The following is a 15,739-nucleotide window of genomic DNA, read 5'->3' as shown; positions in this document are numbered from 1 at the left end:
TGTCCTATTCGTTGTCGTCCTCTTCAACACCGTCGTTATCTTCATCGTCGTCGTCTTCCTCCTCCTCCTTATCATCTTTGTTTTGGTCAAAAATCGGTTTCAAGGATAATTTAACCAAATCAGTTTTGTGAGGTAGGGTGCTTGAATGTCAATGGTTATCATACGAGTAAAAATGGAAAGGAACACAAATATTTTGTTACAAGGAAAAGCCCTTGATCAATGTGAGATCTCCGGCATGAAAACCCCGGGTGATGACAATCGTCTATCACCAATATTATTAGTAAACAAAGAAGTGCAGTACAAAGCGAGAGCTGAGGCAGCGATTATAAGAGAGAAAGCTAAGTGTGTGTACATCATATCTATTCTACTGTCATAGCCTCTTTATATAGATAAAATATCACAAACTAATAACCAACACCCCTATTTTCTCTCCCCTAATCAAGTCCATTACTTCGCATAGCCGTTACATGCTTGACCACGTCTTTTTAATGACTTTGATGGCGAAATAATAGGCTAGGCTCGGTTATTAGCATTTTACATACGTTAATATTAATAACATAAAGAGAACAATCATTAGTAATCAATAATAAATACTGATAATCCATGTTCCTGACATGTTCTGGAACACATGCTAAGGATAAGTGATCCAGAACATATGCCATGATAATATGTCTACAACATCAAATTTCCGAGCCCTAACAATCATCATAATCTTTTATTTATATATTGGATGTATCATGCAACTTAGAGTAATATGTATTTGTCAAAAATTGTTAGTTATTACTGATTAGTTATTACTGATATTTTATGCAAATGGTTCTTTTATAATTAAATTAGTAGTTACTACTCAATGTACTCAATACTTATATTTTGTTAAAACATGATACAAATCCTGCAGGTTTTGGACTGGCTATCCCCGACGAGTATTTTTTAACTAACTAAAGGATATACCTAAAGCCCGCGGGTTGCCCGATACCCGACGAGTTTGAACCGGATTTTAATAACGGGGTATAGATTTGAATATACTTATTGTCACACCCTGACCAAATGCGGCGGAACACGCTGGGGCACAACGAATTGCTTAAGAACACAATGACATTATTAAAGTGACAATATTTACTCAACTCATTTATTTCATTCAATAACTCAAATACAACTTGTTCAAAGATTAAATACAAACAATTACAACAATAGTTAATTCATTAAAGTATCCTAAATGTATAATCTATGTGATAAGTCTTCAATCTTCATAAGCATCCTAAAAGTAAACATGTAGCATGCATAAAAATAGATTTGATCAAGACGAATGTTGGTGAACAATACACTAGTTTTGAGTATATATAATATAATGAGGCAAAATCACAATTCATATGTGTGAATAGACTATAACTACAACCATTGTAAATGTAAATAACTGAGGATCCTTTCTATTTGGTAACAACCAAAATACTCGAAAAATGAAGCCTTATTCTACTAGCACAAGGCTAAAGTAGTTAGGGGTGCGTATGATCACACTTATTGAGGCTCAACAACAACATTAAAATAAACACTCGTGCACATAATCAACTTGAAGCATAAACAAAAGATCGAGAAAATATTCGTATGTTGAATTGTGGATTTAGTAATGAGGTCATTAAAACATGTAAGTTTGAATATGGTACGCATGCCACCCCTAAAAGTATAGAAGCGTAAAAAGGGGGAGTGTGATTACTCACTTGGAAATTAAGCGAGTGATGAAATAGACGAGCCGGTCCTTAAGAGAGCGAACCGTAAGGTTCGGTTTTTAACAAGTGTTTCCGAGAAGTAAGTGAGTTTAGGATTGGGCATGTGTCCAGAAGTATATATTAAATAAAAATAAAATAAACTAAACTTGAATTTAAATTGGAGTTTTATTTGTAAAATCTTGAGTTTAAGCGAAAGTTCGGTTTTGGTTCGGTCCATGACTCGGTATGAGACCGATGTTGGTTGCAACAAATCCAAAACATGAGAACTAACAACAAACTAATATACAACAGAAACGTGAAAGAAATTACAAGAATCAGTCGCTTGAAACACAACTTGTGTTTTTAAACGAGTGATTCGGATTAAGGCGGGTTGCTTGGTTTATTTAATCCGGGGCTTGGTTTGAGACCAAGTCCAGTACCAATCTCCTTTAAAATGAAAAATAACTACAAAACATTAGTCAAGAATGATTAAGCAAAAATATATCACATCTAAGGTATGAAAACAACCAAAAGGATTTTGATCAGTTTTGGACATAATCTGTCATTGGTAGAATAATACTTAAAAATATCAATAAATTTTTAAACATTATAAAAAACTCCATTCAACTTAATTAGGGATTTATGGACATCTTTCATTTATAAAATTTCCCCAAATTATGACTCGAGATAGGCTGAAACAACCGGTTTTCTCAATTGGTAAAGATCTGCATACTAAAACACTAATTGTGAAGCCATACAAATGAATTAAAATTAAGTTAAATAACAATTGAAACCACAACTAAATGAAGTTAATCATAGGCTTTGGTCTTGCACTAATCCAGTTCTTTATGACTAAGTTATGGTCGAATCTTTGATGACCAAATTCTGTCTAGAATTGAAACACCATTAGAACCTATGTTCTTGATGTTTTGAAATGGTTTTTGATGAAAAACAATTATGCCACTCATTGTGTGATGTTAGTACATGTTTACATCATATTACACAAATCCTCATGGTCAAATAATCAACAAACAAATTCAAATAAAAATCAGAAACTTTAAACGAGTAAAAATCCCAAATCGGGTCAAACTAGCCTTTAATAAGCAAAGACGTGCCTTAGGATGTCATAAACACCTTAATCAACCAAGGTTTAAAAAGGAAAACCATGAAACATATATAGAAGACTAATACAAACTAAAAACATCCCAAAACATTACTCAAATTGGAATGAAAAACAAGCAATTGTTCTGTTTGAATTTTAAAGTAAACTTAGGCAAGAACATTTTAATTTGCTTTCACAAATCCAAAAATTAGAGAGAAAGGAAGAGATAAGCAATTGGAAAATGTTAAGAAGTGTTATTATTTATAGGCAAGAATGAGTGGACAAGTTTGCATGGTTGGTTGAACATTAAACCATCTTACAACCACTTTTGAATTCAATGTGGTTGGTTGGTCTTTAAAATAAATTAAATAAAATAGTTAACTAAATAAAATAATTAGTTAAATAAAATCTAATTTAGATGTTGGGGAAAAGTTTGGTTTTTGGCAAAAATGGTCATTGTACTTTGGTTTGGGTTGGTTTCGAGCATAAAATAAACGAATTAAACAAAGTTAAAATTTTTTTAAAACAACATAACAAGTATGGGACATGATTTTAACATGAAGAACATTCTTTTAAAGGATCCGAAGTATAAAAAAGTTTAAAACAAGTCGGGTTATGAAAATGACGAATGTCACACTTATAATCATCTCAAATCAACCCATTGTGATCCCTAGACATGCTTCCGATTGCAACAAATAAGTTTGAATTTTTTAAATATTTTGATTTGTTAGAAATCTACTTCAGTTTCTTCTATGTTTAATTATTAAAGAGTGAACTATGGTTTTCGTCCCCGTGGTTTGTCCAAATATGTGGTATTAGTCTAATAGTTTCAAATTTGAGATTTCCGTCCCTATGATCTCATTTCATTTGCAATTAAACCCGAATTCACTAATCTCGTTAAGTCTGGTCGTTAAACTCATCAGCGTACTCTTCCACGTGAGGGACCTTTTTGTCATTTTTTTCCTCAAATACACTCGACCCATCACGTGAGGGGCTTGCGATTTATGACTGTGGTTTATTTGGGGAGAAAAATGACAAAACTGGCCCTCACGTATGGCGCATGCTGATGGGTTTAACGACCAGACTTAACGGAGTTAATAAAATTTGGGTTTAATTGCAAGTAAAATGAGACTACCGGGACGAAAATCATAAATTTGAAATTATTGAACTAAAACCATATATTTAGACAAATTACATGGATAAAAAATGCAGTTTACTTTAAAGATATATATAAATCTACAATTTTAAATATCAAATTAGCATGCATTGAATGAATTTTAAAATATTATATGAATGCATATGTTATATTTTTTTCTTTGAAACGGCGACTTTTTTTATAATGGGATGCCACATTTCCTTCAAGAGGAGCATCTTCACCCCACTCAAGCCAGACTATGTTGTCTTAACCGGATCCACGCTGGCGTTCAAGTTTGGCTTGAGCGTTTCCCAGGAAAATCCGATAGCCTCAACCCACCCGAAGATACGACGTTCAAGTTAATCAGACAGAAATGAATACTATGATAAAACCGGGAGAAATCAGGATTCGAACCCAGGTGCGCTTCGGGTCATCCGTCACTTTCCGGATGAGAATGACCACCCCACTGGAATGGAAATCTCTGCATATGTTATACAATTAACAAAGTTATCTTATAATTCATGATTTTGTAACTTTTTTATATCCTCAGTCTGCCCAACTCGAATAACTAATTTGAGTAATATGGCGAAAGCTCTGGAGTTTGGAAGTAGCTAGCCAAGAAAGAAACTCAGCTAAAACCAAAAGCAAAAACCATACTCAAACCGCCTTACATATATTAAAAAGTATTGGCATAGAATGTTAGCATAAGAATAGAAAAATATGTTAAATTATAAATTATGTCATATTTTTTTTTTCAAATTTAACACGCAGAGAGACTTTAATATATGGATGAGATTGATATTGTGCCGGTATCTAAAAATTGCCCGGTACCAAAAATCGTAAATTTTTGGCACCGATACCTATACGATATTGGTATTGAAGGTAAAATTTGAGAAATATCGGTACCGTACCGTAACTAAAAACTTGGTACCGATTTAGTGCCGGTATCGAATATGTTTATCCATACTTTAACATGTAAAAAAATGTTGAATGACTTTTGTAATTAAAAAAAGAAATTATATTGGTTTTTATGGTATTTTCAATCTAACTAATCTATTAAAATAACACAACTTTGTCCACATAACATTTAACTAGGTCTTCCACATAAAATGCTAAGTAGATGTCATGTCACTATTTCCTATTATATTATGATCAACTACCTGTTTTCCTATTATAACACATGACCCATAAGACTTCATAAAATTTTGAAAACTAAATTATTGTGTGATACATGTTTCGAACCTAAGACCTTATATTTCAAACCAAATATGTTGCCAACTCAACTAAGGTGGTAATTGTGTTTCTCGACTTAACATATATAAATGCGATTTCTCGACTTAACATATATAAATGCGATTTCTCTTTAGGTATAAAACCAAAATTATATTACTAGTGTCCGTGTTTTACACAGGTAAAAAATATAATAAAAATAACAAATTATTATATTTAAAATGTAATTAAATTATTTTATATAATAATTTTTTATTTATGATTTTTTTATTAAGTTTTTGTTATATTATGTATTGTAATTTTAAATTAAAAACCAAATACCCTAACTTTATCAACCTAGCAAAACACGAGAAGCACGAATACCAGTCACCAAAAACATGTTTAACATAACATGTTGAAAATGTAAAACTGTTAGAAATGAGTGTTGTTTGGAATGAATTGTTAGGCAATTTAAGACAAAGTTTGACCAACATTTCCAATCTTCTTTATTATCATTTTGTAACACAGTTGGGGCATTCAGAAGAGCGTTTTAAATTTACTATTGACTTCAACCATGTTAGTATGAAATTCAATGAATGATGTCACCCGGTAACCACTATTTATGTTGTTGTTATTAAACTAACGGGCTGTTTGATAACCTATTAAATTAATGATTCAACTAAGAAATCATCTTTAAATCAGTTAGCATTAAGGGGCTATTTGATACATCTAAATTCATTAAGAGGCTACATCTAAATCATTCAGAGGTAGAACTTATTTGGTTACACTGGCTCCTGGTCTTGAGTCTCTTATAGTTAAATTTCAAAGACATGTTAGATGATTTAGAGTCTACATCTTAATCAAGAACTCTAATTGATTCAACACAAGATTGGTTCACAGAATATAACATGGTCAACAAATCTCTTACCATTAAGCTTTAAAATGATGTTGAATAAAAATTTTACCCGTTTACCCTTTCACATGTGTTTATAACCCTTAGTTTGCCACTCAAACACCACATTCTCCACCACCACATCGCCATACTTAGTACTTAGTGGCTCATAGTCTCTTATGCCATTCAAACTTTTAATTGATTCAACACTTATTGGTATAACTATTGCCGAACGAAACCATAACCATAAGTGTTGGGGAACAGTGGCCCATGCCACATCATTTGGTTAGGCGTTTAACACCGTTACATGTGTGGGATGGAAGGCGCCAAAGGACAGAGGCGGGACGCTGACGGGCGTGAGGGCTCGGGTGTTGACCAACCAATCAAGCCACTCTTTCACATTTTTATAATAAAAAGGCTAAAGTAAATGTTTTTTTAGTTAAACCTTTACTCGTTTTTAAAAGAAAAAAGTTACTGAGAACCTCTATGTTCATATGGCAGTGTTTGACATGACGTTTTTCAATTTTTCCATATTGTTACTATTTAGTAACTTTTAGTATTAGTACATGGATGAACTTTAGGAAGAACAAATTGCATTGCAACACAATTAATCATTTTAGCATTACGATTCAACAAACAACAATGACTGATTTTAACAATCGGCAATGCCATAATTACTGGCTAAAGAATGCTGCATGAATTCGCCCTCGACTCATCACGAGTACTCGTAATATTATTAGTACCATGGGAACCAGAAGCTTGATACCTTGGTCGAAACGAACGCCACATTGATGCTAACCTTCTCCATCTCCAGCACCGCCGTCTTCTACCCCTACTATCAGCCGACGAATCCATCCCACCATCGGAAGAATCACTGCCATCGGTGGTGATGCTTGGCATGGGCAGCTCGTTACGGCAAATGGGACAAGAGTTATGGAGTCTTAACCATGGCACAATACAATTGGAGTGAAAAATATGTTTACATGGTAACTCCTTTGCTTCTCCACCTACTTTAAAATCCTCCATGCAAACCGCACAAGATTCGGAGTCGTTTAGGATATGTGTTTGCGTGATTTTAACGTTCGGTAATGCGTTGATAACCGAGTATGGGGCGGGTAGTGGGCCCGGCCGGTCATTTTGAGTTAACTCCTCTATTAATTGGTTTAATTCATTTCCCGCATAATAATTTTGGGGGTCAACCCCTCGTGGGACCACATCTTCTGATCCATTATCATTATCATTATCATTATTATTATGGTGTGGATGACTTCCGACCCTTGGGAGGTTATTCGGTGTAAGAATAACCCAAGAGCGTGATCTTGGGCGGGCTAGAATTCCGGTATCCGGGCCCCACCCATCCATGTCATCAAACCGCGGGCCTGGACCCCTACCCACCCTACGCCTCCACGGTGGTTGGATTCCTACATCCGTAACCCTTTCAGGGTGTCGATTACTAACATGAGGATCGAGCATAAGCGAGAGTGCTTCTAGTAAGCAGGCTTCTGGCGAGGGGTCGAATTCAGTGAATTCGACCACCAGCCGTGGTCTATTCACGTTGATTTCATAGACAAACTGGCCAAAACACCTCGGACACATGATTGGAGAGCTATCGGTTGCGATCCTCACGGTTCGATGGCATTGGTAACACCAGTGTAGTTGATAGGTTCTGCCGCCGATGTCGATGGATCGGTTATCGGAGGCAGATGGTTGGTCTGATTGCATGATCAGGGGGACTTAAATTCTATGTTATGTATATTGTCGTGTCACATGTTGTTTGTGTATATATATGTATGTACTTTTGAACAAGTTTGACGTCTCCTTCATCTTATAAGATATACAATTATAAATGTATGTGACGTACGTGTAGAGAAAGAAAAAGATGGTGTGCGGCTTTCAAACATCTTGTTAAACTATGTAGGTTTGAACATGAGTTTTTGGGAAAAGAATTGTATTCTTTACTTGATGATCATGTTTCATTCTTAATTGTAAGTTGTAACTAGTTTTTGTTGTTTTTTTTTTCCTATTAGGTTCTTATGTAACACATAATCTAAAATACACGTTACATTAAACATTGGCATAGTTAGTATAAAGATTTCTATTAATTACTTAATGTGTAGAGGAGTTAAAATTAGGGGAGAATCACACAAAACAACTATGTTAACCAACAATATTAACATTATAGTTATTGAAGTTGATTTTGGTTCATAAAAAGTTTATCTAATTATGGCATTACAAGTATCCCATGCCACTGCCACGTTAATGCATGATGTGTGTGAATCTTACACCAATGTATTAAATAAAAATGACGTTGCTTTAGCACAATCTTACACCAATTTATTTAAAGAATATAAAAATAAATAAATAAATAAATAAATAAAAACTTAGAAGCTTAAAAATATAACTTATGATTAAAAACTGCAATGAATATTATAAAAACCTAGTTGACAGACTTTTTTTTATGTTGAAAACACTAAAAAAATTTCGACAGTATGTTAAAAATTAAAATAAAACCCAGGTGACAAATTTAAAGATTAAAATATTTTCAAAAAATAGAAAATAAAAATTAAAACTAAAACCTTGGTCCTAAAAATTTGGAAATGAGGTATTCTCATGTGGGCTAGTCCTTGGGTCACACTGTTTTGCCATTTCTCGGTTTCAATCCTGGGCCGGTCGTTTGATGACTCACGTACACCAAGGCCCAAGGGTCAAACCTATACTTTCTTGAGTTCTTCAACTCTTCAAGTGACTAACACCAAGACACCAAGTATTTCGATTTGTAATTGTAAGAAAAAACAATCAACAACAAATATTTTTTAAAACCATAATTCCAAAGTATTTCGATTAAAACAAAACACAATACCACCACTATATCAAGGTTGAGTATTTCAATTAAAACAAAATTTTGGAATTGGTTTTTTTATTATGTTTTTGAAGATTCTAAATATATTTATTTTATTTTTTTTGCTTAAAGTATGGTTTTTAATTTCATATTCTTGTATTACATGTTTAATCTTAGAAACTGTAAACTTTATAAATTTAGTTATCAAGTTTTTATTCATACTTTTTAATTTTAGAAATTTCTATTTTATGTTTGTTAAATTTTATATACATTTCAATGTTTTTGTTCATTAAACTTCTATGTTAATTCATTTGAGTTATTAATGTATATGTTAATGATCCTTAGCCCAAATGGTTGATGTGAAACATTTGAAGACTTCAATTCAAAAAGAGGAAGATCTTGGGTTAAAAAAAAAATTTATCCATATGACCGTTAAAAAATTAACAACACTAGGGCTTTCATTTTAGTTATCAACAAAATCTTAAATTCTTTTAGACTTAAGTTAAATGTTTTTTTTTTCAAGTTTTCTGAGTTGATCAATTTAATTAAATCAAACTTCATGTGTGTTTTTAAGTCACTTTTTTTAGAAGTTTTATACAATGACTTTTATTTTGTACATATTTCGGGTAGGTTCTTTGTACGCTAAAATTGACCGTTAATCATGAATCAAACTGTAACGACAATTCGACAAGTGGTTGTAGATATTTTTAACAGAGAGAGACAGAATCTCTATGTGGTGGCTCGTGAGTCGTTAATTCATATTGTCTTTCCTCTGAATCATCACCTAAGTCATCAACATTATTATTACGTATTTCACTTCAAACATTCTTCTTCTTCTTCTTCTTCTTCTTCTTCTTATTATTCACTTCACTTTATTACTTCCATTCTTTATTCAATTTCTCAACCATGAGACTGACCACCAATCCTTCAAGACCAATCTTGTTCACTCCTACAAAGTCCGGTTCCAAGGTTAACTGGTTCTATGGCCGTTACCGCCCACCTGGTGTTAGACAGCCGATGCTGTGTATGGCCACAAGCTCTACACAAGATACCCATTTGGCCGCCAATATAGCCGAGGTTGGTTCTTCAAGCAAGCGTCGTAACTCGCCCTTTATGGGGAAATCGCAACGTTGGGAGGAAACAATTGAGAAGGTCATAAACTCGTATTCGATTCAGTTATAATTTGTTTGGATAACATGATGATTGTGTTAAGATTATATGTAATTGGTGTAGGTTATTTATAATTGCCGGTTCTTGGCTCTTTTTGCGGTTATGGGATCGTTAATCGGGTCGTTTCTATGTTTCATAAAGGTATGATATTATAACAATTCGGTACTACCATGATCATCATTCCTCATCGGACTTGAAGAATTTGAAATTCTATTTTAATCAAATTCGAATTTGAAAGTTGGAATTCGGTTTTCAGTTATTCGAATTTGATTTAGTAATCGAATTTTGAATCGAATACAAAATTATGATTTTAAATTTTATTAGATTCGAAATTAGAATTCAGATTAATACATGTTCTAAAAGTTGAAAGTTCAACATTTTGGCTATTAATTCATAATACTTTTGTCAATTGCTATTTACAAATAATTGGACGTTGCCACTTTGAATAATTAGAGGATGTTTTGGATGTTGCAACTTTGAATAGTTTATTTGTTTATATATGTTTTTTTGGATTAAAAAATCCAAGTTTGTAGCGGTTTTGAAACAAGTACTTTTTCCCCCTAAATTTGAATTGAATTTGTCGAATCTATTTCGAATTTGAATCCAGCTTCAAAATTTCAAATTTGAATAGTTTAATTCAAATATTCAAAATTCAATTCGCTAAACACCCCCTAATTATCATATATTTGACTGAACAATATTTTGTGTTGTTTATGATGGTTTAGCTAGCGCATCATACACACTTTAGACACCACTTACATGTCATATGACTTGATATGAACCATATGGCATGCAAATCATTAACACATATAACCTACTTGACCATTATTAGCCCATATCATATAGCTTGTATGACGTCATATGACCCGTATGATGTGACAGTATGTCTAGTGTACCCTTTTGGCGGTGTTCGTATAACATCAACCTTTTTATGATTTTGTATTGTATATGCTATCCAGGGTTGTGCATACGTTGTGGCATCATTTCAAGAATACTTTGTGAGACATAAGCCAGGGATCTTCCAGCTAGTGGAAGCCATTGGTAATATTTTCAAGCATATCAAAACCAGCCTTAAAGGCCTAACTGACCTTTTGAGTTTTTGCATAATATGTATTAATGTGTTATTTATAAATCTATGGCTTTTTCTTAACCAGATGTGTATCTATTGGGAACTGTGATGTTGGTTTTTGGCATGGGTTTGTATGAGCTTTTCATCAGCAATCTTGATACTGCAAAGTCGGGATCAGATAGAGCAACTACTCGCAGATCTAATTTATTCGGCTTATTTGTTCTAAAGGTTTGCTCGAGGCAATTTAATATATATCCCTATAAACTTAGGACATATCATATATGCCCACACAAAACTTAAAATATCATACATTCCCTTAAAAAGTAGTTAAAAAATCAATTATACCTGATTCATTGAAGTATTTTATCAAATGACCATTTTACCCTTATTTTTCTAAATTTTATAATTTTTATGTGTCCATCTTTAACTTTAATTAATTTTATTTACCAATTTTTAGCTTAAATTATTTTTTTTTACCCAGTTGTAACTTGACATTTTTTACCCATAAACAATTTTCATTTATAGCAAAAACGAAAAGAATTCGGTAAATAGATATGATAAACCGATGCAATGATATGTTATATGCCCTACTGTCCTAATACGATACTATAATGCAATAACAAGATGGATACGGATGTGATATACTTGGTTTGACTATCTGATTCGAGTTAGATTGCTTATCATTATATTATAATGCAACTATACCGGGTTTGGTTATCTAATTCGAGTTTGGTTATCTATTTCAAACATACAGATTTGATTGTTTAATCATCTGCCGTCGAGAGAACATGTGAGGAGAGACGTTGGTTTGGCTCGTTTGCTTAGCGTTGATGTTGATCTAAATCCAAATAAAAAAAATACAGTCTAAACAAGTATAATGGAAAAGGGTAGAATGGTCATTAAGTATAAATACATTGAAGTTGGGGTATATATGAACTTTTTAGTTTTGGTCGAGTATATATGAGATTGATCCTTGTTCTACTGAACAAAATTTTAAAACGCAAATCCAAACACTGTTACGCGTTATATGTTTAGATCTTTCCGTGTGTCATCTGTTGACTGGCTTTGTACTTGCTGACAATATTGTTTCAGGAAAGACCAAAATGGTTGGAGATAAAATCCGTTAACGAGCTGAAAACAAAGCTTGGTCATGTGATAGTGATGCTTTTGTTAATCGGACTATTTGAAAAGAGTAAGAAGGCAGCCATTCTAACCCCTACAGATTTACTATGTTTCTCAGGCTCAGTGTTACTATCTTCATGTTGCTTGTATCTGCTGTCAAAGCTTCACTAGACGCAACTTGATCTCATGGGTCAGCCGCGTGCACTAAGGCAGACTAGTTCTCTTGTTTATGCAAAATGTATTCCATTATGTATAGTATATACAATATGTTTTACTTATTAGTGTCCTTAAATAATTAAGTTGATGTTCTGTGTCCTAAAAACTATGTTGGATGTTGCCAATACAACAGAACCAACATATTTATCCCTGGATCCGTAGGAACGTGTAGACCGAAAAGAGTAGCATGCCTTTGAGGTGAGAGGATTGGCCTTGTAGTAATGGGAAGTTGTTCTCTTGTAGTCTTGTAGAGATGACAATGAGGCGGATTTGGGATAGATATTTGATTATCACAGTTTCATATCTTATTCTAAAGTCGTACTCTATATACGAACGCAATACACGTCAGGTGTAGGGTATACACATTAAAGTGTTAAAAACTACATGATGTTTCCAAGAACTTTTTTAATTTTGATATAACTTTATTATTGAAGAAAATTACAATTTTAAAAACTAAAAATTAATGAAATACTTGAGTATACTATCATCCAATAACAGAGAAGAATAAAAAAAAATATAAGATGCTTACGGGTATCGTTCATGAAAACGGGTATGCATGTTTTGGGTTATCGGGTTAGGTATCACTTGATACGATACCCGTCTCATATACGTAAACTTTTTTAAAAGAAATTCCATATCCATACCTAGGCATGCCACACCCCACCTTCGGCGGGTCATAAAGTGACTGATGAATTCAGGAAATTACACGACGGGATTTATAACTTTGTGTAACATTAGTTGTCCTCTAAACACAAGACATCAGCATCTGAACCCAAGTCCGAATACATTGTTCAACAATCATCAAAACAAGTCAACATAACTCATAGTTTGGTCTGACAACATAGGTTAGCTCTCCTTGTGATCTGATTGTGACGTGAGAGTAGCTAGTAGCTATATTATAATAAAGTTATTTTTCATTACCTGTCATTCTTACTCTATATTATTATTGTATGTTAAAGATCAAAGAACATTATATAACTAACATGACTAATGTTTCATCTAACGGGCAATACCTTTGATCCGCAAGTTCTATTATTGAGATCTAGGGTCGGTGTCAAAGGCATTAAATGCTTGCCAAACATTTTTTTTGAACAACTAAAGTTTTTTTCCACCTATTTTTTCAAATGTCTCAAACGAGATTAGTACATACAATTTTTAGATTGTAAGCCACACACGTATGCTACTAGACTAAGCTAGTGGTTGTAAATGCTTGACAAACTACAATTAGAAGTCAAAATGATTTGTATTTCTTTTAGTGAAATATGTAACATAAACCTTTATTTATAATTGGGAAAATTCCCAAAATAGCCCATTTATATAATGTAGTTCCAAGTTTGTCCCTTAAAATCCAAGTTTCCAACTTTGTCCCTTTAGTATCTCGTCGCCGGTGACATGTTAGCGAACACCGTTGATATGTTAACATAGCATAGGGTTGACGATGTGTTATGTTGCTAGCATAGGGTAACAACGATGCGTTAATGTTTAAAGCAGGGGTTCCACAATGCGTTAGTTGATAACGCATCGCTGCTACCCTATGTTAGCAACATAAACGCATCGCCAACTCTATGTTATGTTAGCAACATAAACGCATCGTCGGCGACTTGTTGACATAACATAGGGTTGACGATGCGTTTATGTTGTTAACATAGGGTAGCAGCGATGCGTTATCAACTAACGCATCGTGGAACCCCTGCTTTAAACCTTAACGCATCGCTGTTACCCTATGTTAGCAACATAACGCATCGTCAACCCTATGTTATGTTAACACATCGTCTGTGTTCGCTATCATGTCGCCGGCGACGAGATACCGAAGGGACAAAGTTGGAAACTTGAATTTGGGGGGACAAACTTGGAACTACATTATATAAATGGGCTATTTTGGGGATTTTTCCCTTATAATTTTATATACAGGTGTTATAAAGTGAATAACCATCATCTAACACATAGCTAACTAACTAGATGCATTTAGTAATATTTGTTCAATAGACTAAGGAAAAGCAAGTGAGAATCCTATGAAAAATCTTATTTTCATTGTACCCGTGAATTATTTGTTGGCAATAAAGCTCACGCTGAAACCCAGCTAATACTCTTTTGTTTAACGGTGTTACTTAACAAGTATTTTGTTATAGAAATATATACTTTTCATTAACCAATGATGGCTCGTAAACAACTGGCGGCGACTAAGCACTCCCCACATAAATTATTAGTGTATGTATTATATTAAATTTATCAAGTTGTATGATATAAGTTGAAAGAAAAGAATGAAGTGGTTTTAGTTTGGTGCCATCGGACGATCGAACCAATGATTATAAAGTGGCTTGGTAAAGTTGAAATGCACCACTATAAAACTAGATCGAATATAACCATTTATATATAGCTAGTTTTTGAGGCATGTGTAGTATACGGTAATATATAAAAATATAATATTTAACAAATAATCGATATACAATAAGCCATTTGTTACACTATTCTTTTTTTACTTATTCTTTTACAGAATAATAAGTAAAATTTTTATGGATGTTTTTACCTAACATTTTTATTTTATAAACATTAAACTTTTGAATGTTTATATCATTAAAAATGATGTGTTATATAATATTATTGGGCGAACGTTTTAAATAATATTGAATTAAAACTTTATATCATATTGAATTTAATTAGTTGTCATCTCTTTAATTAAGCATGCTTTCAAGCTTTTAATACGTTCATTAAGCAACTAGAGAGGGACAATTAAACAGATGAAATATATATTTCCTAAATTATATCTTTCACGTAAATTTTTTAACATTGACATGATTCATTTTAATTAGTTTGGTTGATTAAATATTTTGAAACATCAGTTCGTCACTGGTCTATCTTTTTTAAAGCAAAAAATGATAAATTAGGCACACTTGTGTAATATAAAAGTTTTAGATATAAAAAAGAATAATAAAAGCAATCGAATATCTAACAAAAACCTACTTACTTTTCAGCTGATAATATCTAAGAATTTAAGTGCGAGGCTGAGTCCATTTTTTTAAGAGGGAGTCAAGCAATATAGTCTTTCCCAAATATAGATAATATTCTCATGAGTCGTAAACAACTTTTTCCCTAAATATAATTTTCTAGTTGCTGTTTCAAATATAATATTCCTTTTGCTTTTCCATTCATGGATTTACTAGTCCGAACACTGCCAGGTATATCCGTTTATAATATAAGCTAATTAACACATGACTAATTGATTGTTTCTTTTTAACAGTGACGATTTGACGAATCTAGAAATTATTTTAAGGAATGTATTGT

At 33.0% G+C, this 15,739-nt stretch overlaps 2 protein-coding genes across 2 annotated transcripts; one reads left to right on the top strand and one right to left on the bottom strand.

Moving 5' to 3' along the window:
- Window positions 1-6,648: 6,648 nt before the first annotated feature.
- Window positions 6,649-8,119, bottom strand: LOC143547763 (E3 ubiquitin-protein ligase RZF1-like). The gene has a single exon (XM_077039105.1). It carries the CDS (start codon window positions 7,761-7,763, stop codon window positions 6,723-6,725), a length of 1,041 nt encoding a protein of 346 aa, XP_076895220.1. The 5' UTR covers window positions 7,764-8,119; the 3' UTR covers window positions 6,649-6,722.
- A 1,598-nt stretch (window positions 8,120-9,717) lies between these two features.
- LOC143547762 (uncharacterized) lies at window positions 9,718-12,601 on the top strand. The gene is made up of 5 exons (XM_077039103.1): window positions 9,718-10,032; window positions 10,114-10,191; window positions 11,010-11,091; window positions 11,205-11,347; window positions 12,212-12,601. Exons 1-5 carry the CDS (start codon window positions 9,787-9,789, stop codon window positions 12,410-12,412), a joined length of 750 nt encoding a protein of 249 aa, XP_076895218.1. The 5' UTR covers window positions 9,718-9,786; the 3' UTR covers window positions 12,413-12,601.
- Window positions 12,602-15,739: the final 3,138 nt, after the last annotated feature.

Source organism: Bidens hawaiensis, unplaced genomic scaffold (genome assembly GCF_021521415.1).
Source record: "Bidens hawaiensis isolate Kalapana, Puna unplaced genomic scaffold, B.hawaiensis_p1.1 tig00014826_1, whole genome shotgun sequence".
Classification (NCBI taxonomy): Eukaryota; Viridiplantae; Streptophyta; class Magnoliopsida; order Asterales; family Asteraceae; genus Bidens; species Bidens hawaiensis.
Note: the sequence above shows the minus strand (reverse complement) of the source record. Positions and strands in the feature narration are given on the sequence as shown.